Source organism: Haliotis rubra, unplaced genomic scaffold, assembly GCF_003918875.1.
Source record: "Haliotis rubra isolate DU_JTF1 unplaced genomic scaffold, ASM391887v1 Scf9, whole genome shotgun sequence".
Taxonomy (NCBI): domain Eukaryota; kingdom Metazoa; phylum Mollusca; class Gastropoda; order Lepetellida; family Haliotidae; genus Haliotis; species Haliotis rubra.
Genome location: NW_025767634.1, coordinates 1,825,448 through 1,834,360, shown reverse-complemented (window position 1 = coordinate 1,834,360; position 8,913 = coordinate 1,825,448). Strand labels below are relative to the sequence as shown.

The window sequence follows — 8,913 nt, the reverse complement described above, 5'->3', positions numbered from 1 at the left end:
TAATACCGTGTCACTAGGTGTTCTAATTACATCCACACAAGCGCTAGGCGCGAGACTCTAATAGTTCCGTCAGTGGACTATAATGCAAAATCCAAATCAATCAAAACGCACCAGCTGATGATGAATGGTCATAGCATGGAGGTGGAGTCTAGCTGGAGCGCCAAACCCTCCGTTTCCTTTCTTACCAACTAGAACGCTAAGGCTTGCAGACTCTTACACGCTTCCAGAAGTATTATTCTTTAAACACTGGTATTAGATGAAGGAGGGAGAGAGTCTTCTGGACATGCCCACGAGGGGATGTCATTACCTTTTGTCTTGCTTTGAAAGAAAGTATAGATCATGTCCTAATTTGGTGATCCGTCAAAGCAGTACGAATGGACAGTTGATTATTTGAGTCGAAATGTGTGTCTCCATGATGGTTGACAAATGAGGCTTTGCTTCGATCATAACGGTACAGTGAACCAGTGGAGTCAGCTTAATCGTTTTCTGGCGAAGGTGTTCAAATGAATTCTTCGTTATTTTAAACACTCGGCCATGATCCAAGAAAACCTCTCGGAAACTATGGAGAAAAGTTCCAGCAATTCATCAGATGTTCTTGTTCCTGTGCTTAAACAACCGCTGTATATGATTATCATTTACTCTTCAGCCTATGCCGTGGTTTTCTTGACATCAGTGATTGGGAATACAATGGTGACTTCGGTTGTTATTAAGAAAAGGAGCATGCATTCTGTCACGAACTATTTCTTGGTGAATTTGGCAGTAGCCGATATTCTTGTCACCGTGTTCTGTGTGCCTGTCAATCTGATGATTAATCTTTATAACGGTAAGTGATCACTGTAATAGAAACCACTGACCGGGTAATGAAATGAAAATGGCAAGAAAACGTACAAAGTAATCTTGAAAGGCCATTTTCACATTGTCATTGAATTTGTATTCCTTTTTTAATTGTCATGTGTTCCTTCTAACCATGCGTTTAAAGAAACGTAATTTCATTAATTTTTAAACATTTCACCTTTACAAGAAATAAATGTTCTTATTCCCGAGATATAATTTCATTTAACACAAGCTTTTCTGAACTCAATTCTATTAAACCAAACCCTTCCTCAAGCGAAATTGTTCTGACTCAAAAGCACGCCAACTTCATATCTGTATCATGCATTGCCGCGGACTTTAGATGCCATTACTCACTGATACGTGGTTTTTCTGTAATTGTGCATCTTTTGGGAATATCGGTTACGCTATTTATGTAAGAAAAATATGCGTCACTAATGGATGCGATTTCTTATACTGAAATATGACTACTGTGGTTTGAAAAATATATTTGTGTGTGAATTAGGTTGGTTTGGGTCTTATGCAGACTTTACGTACTTTAGCCTTGTCAAGTACCTATACATGTCAGAAGAAGTCGAACATGATCATGGCGCAGGTTGTCTTAGATGTGTATTACCATGATTAAATCGGATGAGACAGAAACACTGAAGCATGAAACATACCGCTGCATTTCACTGACATAAAATCTGTGATTCGTAATAAAGGACCAAAGTAAGTGGTTGGTCATCTGGAAATAACTCATTCAATATTTGGAAAGTTCATATTCATACGGCTTAGCGTTCGACTCTTCTTAAAATGTTCAAACGTCTAATTCTGTTCATCGGTTGTAATAGCCTGAGATAATATTGCATGGTGACATGTTTAATGAACATGGGTCCTTTTACAGTTCCAACAAAGTGCCAACTAACAACATGTGACCAATAATCAGTCAAAATAAAAGTATCTGACCAAATCTGAAACGTCCAAGAAATACGAAAGTTATTGATAAATGCGTATGCGATCCGCATCATGCGACCAGAGGCTGGTACCTTCGTTTCATGCTCCCAATACGTGTCTGAATGGTTGGGAAGGGAATACTGTTCCGCTCTTAAGAAAGAGCACTGCCGAGTTCCTTTAGAATTGTATGAAGGGCACGGCATCCTGTGTTCGATAGGGTTGTGGTTTGGTGACGTTTTGGCCTCTCTGTGCACGTTATTATTAATAATGATGAAGTCCGTTCAATTGCACAAGCATACGGTACCACGTACACGCCCAGACTCCCAACCCTGCAGCACACACCCGCTGACGGGTCCCATTGAAGACATGGTAATCGGTTCGTCCAGCCCAAGCAATTAGATTAATTACCCTCCATAGCATTCATGTTCGGCTGCGTTAGAATCCTGAAATATATCTCTTTGTTTACGCCTTGCTCGGACACGACGATCTGTGAAGTTTAGACAATATCTCGATTCAACAGAAAATAGTGATGAATCCCAGTGCTGGCAATTGATGTGATTTTCAGCTCAATCTAAACGTGCCAGCCTGTGATGTCGGATCAGTGGTAAGCGAATGTATGCCCTCCGTGACCGGAGACCAGCCTAGCCGAGACAGATACGCACTGAGTAGAAACTTTAATGCCACTGGCGTTCAACAGGTCATTTCTGAGTGCAGTGGCAGTCACGTAGTGATGACGTTTCGCTACAATCAGGAGGCACCTGTCTTCCCGAAGTGTGATGGGACGCCAGAATGCCGCGTGGTAAATGATCCAAACGTCTGAGTCCATGCCCTGCTGATCACAATTTTGGCTGACACCAAAGACATTGGCAACATGACATTGTGCTGACCCAGTTTCAAGCATGCCTATGCATCTGTTTAATTATTCTGTCGTCAAACGTCTTTGACACTGAGGGGGGAGGGGGGCATAGCTGCATTGAGTTGTGGGAATCCCCAGTAGCAAATATTGTTCTCTGTTTTAATGCTGTGCATGACTGTATGCCCCTATCCCACAACGAGGTAGCCTGGGACTTAAAACGGATGTTGGCCACGTAAACGCCAGGGTTCAACTTCATAGACGGGAACAAAGCGTTAAGCAGCTATTACATTGCTTTGATGTTACTAAAAGTGGCGTCAAACCGAAGTTACTCACGTTCTTTTTGTGTGACTTGCTTGTCTCAAACAGTTTGCTGTATCCCGATTAGCAAGTATTTACCAAAATATAAGCATGCCTGTATTGATAAATTGAAACATATATCGTCCGTATCACCTAGATGAATCAGACGGTATATGCTTATTGACGGCGCGCATGAAAATAAAGTCAAGTTACTTCAGCAGGTATTGACAGATCAAGTAAGGGATCAATACAGCGAAGCCAAATCTGAGTAGACCTTTCGGTTTATGATGTACTGCACAATACCTATTCAATATCCGGTCCGATTAAGTGTCTCGTTCGGGCTCTATTACATTGCTTATTTCATGTATATATTTGCGATTTAGATATGGCACTATGTTTGACATGCAGGCGAAGGCACTGGTCCCGTTCGCAAGCTGATTAATCGCAAATCGTACAATGGACTTAGCTTTTGGGAGATATTCGTTATGAATATCAAGACGTCTGTCAAGAGTGGAGTCGATTGTACGCTTTTTACTGTATCACTGACATATGTTTATGAATCACTGTCATGTAGTGATGATACAGAGTGTAGTCAATTTTTCAAATGCGCCACATTTTGGCCCTTAACATGTCTATCTTTAAACTTTATATGCTCTTTTGAAATCTCAAATGTAAACGCCAAAGTTCTTGAAATATTATTGACAGGAAGGGAAAGTTGACTGCTGGGAAGTTGAAAAGGAACCCAGTGATGAGATTCTTTGTCAATCTTAATCCTTTATGCACAGATCTGACACCACATGAGGCGGTTTTGCTTCATATCCTTTATTTTAAGTTCACTTAGGTAAATCAGCTGATGGTCATTGAACGATATCAGATCATCGAAATACCTGAAGCCTAAGTTAAATCTTTTGGCCAAACAACCTTTTTTGATTTTGCCTACCCGAGAAGAATTGTGTATGTCATGTAGGATAACAGTGTACAAAGTTGAAAAATATAATGTTTTGTCAGAACTGAACTTGGTCCAATGCGTTCTGGGAATATGTGGAAAATCTGTCCTTGATAGTATTAAGGACTTTTTTATTTATTAGATAGGGATTTGATGGTACACTTGTAATAACTATTTAAACCAATCATTGATGCTTGCCTATATATGCATTACAGTACGTACATTACGTTTCGGTAAAATTGTGTATATGGCACCATGCATGTCATATTCTGACTTCATATTCTGGATCTGGATCAAGCTAAGCATGGCTGTACGTGTGCATATGGAATTATTCATTAGCCCTCTCTCACAAACCTAGTCACCCCGTTTCTACAAATACACTCTGCTTACGAGCCACTTCGATCAGTCTCTGCGAGTTATCGTCCATAAAGTGAAGCCAATATCATGGCGGTCGTAAATCCAGGCTATACGGTGATGACATTTACACTTCTCATTTCTCTGATGGTGTCAAATGAGTCAGGAAATATGCATGCTTAATGCGAACATTATATTGCGAGTCTTGCATGTTGACAAGACTCTGCCAAATAGCATAACGTAACTTCCCCCTTGGCCAGAAGTGCCCGTGGTATGTCTTATCAAGATTCGATTATTTACCGGTCTGTGTCATTTAGCTGAAATAATCACTGCATCGTGAAATGACGTTCACTGACTAAAAACAAAAATACTTCCATCAACCGACAATTCAAATGTTCAGTTCGCATCAGTATTGACACGATAGGCCTTAGGGCATCATTAGGGCATCAATATTGACAAGACATCACTAAGGTATGACTATTGATAAGATAGGTTTCATGGCATCACCCGAACTTGAATATTGGCAGGTCTCATCACTTCACTAGGGGATTAATATTAACAACGACAGTTCTCATTACATAACTGGGGTATCAATATTGACAAGATAAGTCTCCTCACGTGACTAGGGGATCAATATTGGAAAGACAGGTCTCACGGCATCACAGGGGTTTCAATATTGACAATATAAGTCTTTTGACATCACTGGGGCATTCATTAGACACATAGATGTATGTAACTGGGTTTATTCGCATTGTTATCAAGCCATATCACCAGAAATAGGCTTCCCACGTTGTTCACGCATTGGGAATCCAACCCTGCGAAAGTGCAACTACTACAATCGGGCTGCCCCACTGTTTGAGCTTGAAGCTAAAACTGACAACACTCATGAGATCATGAGATCAGTGTTGTGATTCATAATATGCTCTGCCCTGTAACAAATCAATACCGATTCCAGTCAAAGGCAGGAATGAATTCATAGAAAAGGTCTCAGTTGTGGCCATATTACCACAGCTATTTCCTGAAAAAAAATCCAAACGCACCATAGTTGATTTGAATGACGTCGATTAAAAACAATGAAATCCGTGGATGAACATACTTGCAAGTGACATAACTATATACAGCACGACACTGCAGAGAAACTGTTTCTGAATTATTTTCTAACCTTTCGGTGTAGCTGAAAGTTCTTAGGACTCGAAGTGTCGCTTAGGTGTAGGAGGTCAAGTGCCTATTACAGTTTAGAAGTCGCAGGTATTATGTACATGTATATGTACTGACCATACAATACAACAGTACTGACCAAAGCAGTTCAGTCTTTGCTATCCATAGTCAAAATGCTATCCATATTTTACACACATGACCATGCCACGGGTGGGACAGGATACGCTCACTCATTGGCAAAAATCTCGAATAATTTGACAATGTAACATATGCTATATTTTGGGATTACACTTTCTGAGTAAAGTACAGATTCTAGCACTTTTGAGGTTGAGTCACATCCGGGATTCGAACCCACACCCTCAGAGTCAGGCACCTAATCGCCAGCACACAAAGTCAGCCGCCTAACTAAGAAAGTGTAATCCCAAATATAACGTATGTTACATTTCACCACTTTCTAAAATGGCGTTGTGTAATCATACATTTGACAATGATTCATCAACATATTGCTTATGGTATTGGCCTAAGGCGTGTGATTATAGGAAGGGTTTTTCGCTTTTAATCAGTACATAGTATATCGGATACTTGTTAGTTGATCAGTTCAATATGTTTTGAAGAAAACTAAATTCAAAACGAATAACAGATTCCACAAGGGAAAAACTGTGATGGCATAAGGTGTTTGCTGGAGGGCAGGAATGCGATCATCAATCGCACCACCCGGAGAGCGGAAGGTCGCGGGTTCGATCCCCGACCACGTCATACCAAAAGACGTTTAAATATGGTACTTGTTGGTCCCTGCCTGGCGCTCGGCATTAATGGGTACAACAAGTACTGGTCGGCTCGGAGTCAGTATAATGTGTCTGAGTGGGGTATTCATGCTTCACTGTGGTATGGTATCTCAGTGGGCTAGCACTATAAAAGAAACAGCTTAAGTCTTGGCTAGTACAAGCAGCCGCACATACACACGCATGCACGTCGTCATATGAGTGAAATATTCTCAAGCACGACGTTAAACCCAATTTCACCTCACCTCACCTCAATCGCACCACCCACTCTCACAATTGTCATTAAATATAGGGCAGTTTTGTAATGGGATAGCATTGCACCTAATGCTGACAACGACATGTTATAACTGATACAGTCCTTGAGAGTAAATAGTATGCGTGGTGGGTGCTGGCTACTGTGAGAGCAGGAGGACCTGCTTACCCTTTTCGCGAACAACTCCTGTCATGAACGCTTGTCAATGGTCCATCCATGTTAGGTTCATCATCAACACCCAATGGAAGATAATCGAGGTGGTTATAAGTAGTCTCTGACGTAATTGCTTTGAATTAAGTCAATTCTCTAGTACAACTTATTTGTCCCCTTAAAGAATTAGTCTGGAACTGATCAATGCTTGTCTCGCTTTGCTGTTTTCACTTCCTGACAACTGTTTCCAGTTTAAAAGTAATATGGCGTGGGTTTAGAAGTTTTTACGAGCGTATGATCAATCAAAATCCTACATACACCCACAAGCTATGATATAATATACAGATTGGTCAACGTTCAGTAGTGTCTTTTTGGTTTTTGGCTCCCACCAATTACCGCCACAATTAACAAGAAAATACCACGAAGATGTCGAAACTAGTTGCAAGTATTTGTCACGATTGGATATTACTTATCGATTTCCGTGGGCAGTGATATATCTTCGGTGATGCACCGTGCCTTGCTCTTGCAACACTTCTGTGTCCATATGGGCAGCCGCGTTGAGGTAGTCGGCCGCCTTAAGTGGACAGGCTTCATAAGTATAGATACATATAGATGGGCGTAGGAAGGAACCTATACAAATTAGGTGCGTCTTCTTTACATCCTGGTCTAGTGGCAGCATAATGGAAGAGAGTCATGCAAATGCTAAACATATAACTGAACGCATGTACAACGAAGTATAATTAAATGTTATTGTAATGTTCGAAAACCATGATGTCACTATCAAATAACAACACGGATTTCTCTGCTGCTGTTCAGCGGTATTTTACACTACAACGCTGCTTATTACTGTTTACAACCTGAAACACCTGGAAGAATTATATTGATGACGCGTGCAGTGTCTGTTGATATCAAATATATCACCATTCGTCAATAAAACAACTTCGGCAAAGGTTCCCGTCTGTCGGGTATATTTTTGTTCATATATATGCTCCCTATATACACGCATGGGAATCATACAAGCACTGCAATTAAACATAAGTCCATGAACTTCAACAAACCTGTGAAGATCCTGGTTAAACTGGTCTTAAAAAACTATTGTAGATTCAATTGTAGATCAATGCTCATGATGCCAGTCTCCAGACCTTATCTGATCCAGACCAACCGCTGTCATATGGGTGGAACAGTGTTGCGTGCGGCGTTAAACAACAAACAAACCAATAAATAATCCTTCTTACAGAACAACTATGGTAATGATGTCTTTCAGTGGCATTTAGAAGTTGTACATTGATGTCCAAGATATTTTTTATGGATTAAACTTCTTTTTTAATTTCTCTCACAACGTTTCGAGACCATTCCAGGTCCCTTCATCAGGTGAACTGGCAGTTAGGACTATGACGTCGTCACTATGACGTCATTACTGAGTTATGACGTCACAATGCAAGTGACATCACAGTACACTAGGGAGAGTACTGTATAAGTGAGTTAGTTACATAATGATGAAATTCATGCTAAATAATAGAGTTGAAAGTTGAATTGTCAATACACAACAACTGCTAATTACACAAAGGTTACTTGATAGCAGGCTTTCCAAAAAGAATAGTAGACTCGTTTTTTCTTGTATCTAAAGTTCATCAAAAGTTCATCAAAAGTTAATCAAGAGGTCCCACGCACTTGGCAGGTATACACCTTGATCACGATTAATTGCTGGTTTATGTCTCCTTATCTCGACAGCTTCCTGTAGTTTTCTCCGACGCCAGTCATTGTTATTTCTCGAAATCAACCGGGTCACTGAAGTTCAAACCCGGTAAATTTACAAGACTCATACGGCAGCTTGGTGGGGATTCTCACACGGTTTTACCGTGCAATGGTGACGTCATAACTCAGTAATGACGTCATAGTGACGACGTCATAGTCCTAACTGCCAGTTCACCTGATGAAGGGACCTGGAATGGTCTCGAAACGTTGTGAGAGAAATTAAAAAAGAAGTTTAATCCATAAAAAATATCTTGGACAACTATGGTGATGATAATCATTTGTACAGCTGTTTATGGGAATAGAAGCGACAAAACTCTTTCTACATCTGGAAGAAGTCTCTGCTGAAAGCAGAGTCAATCGTACAATTGTAACAATATCACGAGTATATATTTGTTTCAGTAGTATTACGGCTGTACAATGTTGTTTCTAAACAAAACGAGTCTTCGACGTGCAACATTTAACCCATACGGTGTATGGGAACAGCGCGCAAACGATCAGACACCAACGTTTCGGTAAGGATTTTGTCTTGTTACGTCGGCGTTGATGTACCACACTACTGGATTCTGAAATTCCTAAGCTTTGAGAACTGTGAACG

General features: G+C 40.5%; 1 protein-coding gene across 1 annotated transcript in view; it reads left to right on the top strand.

Moving 5' to 3' along the window:
• The first annotated feature begins 540 nt into the window (after positions 1–540).
• The window catches only part of LOC124263818 (neuropeptide SIFamide receptor-like), a 28,786-nt gene continuing 20,413 nt past the window's right edge, over positions 541–8,913 (top strand). The window contains exon 1 of the mRNA XM_046698548.1: positions 541–823. Within this exon, the coding sequence (XP_046554504.1) occupies positions 562–823 (262 nt within the window). The 5' untranslated portion in view covers positions 541–561. The remainder of the gene's footprint in view (positions 824–8,913) is intronic.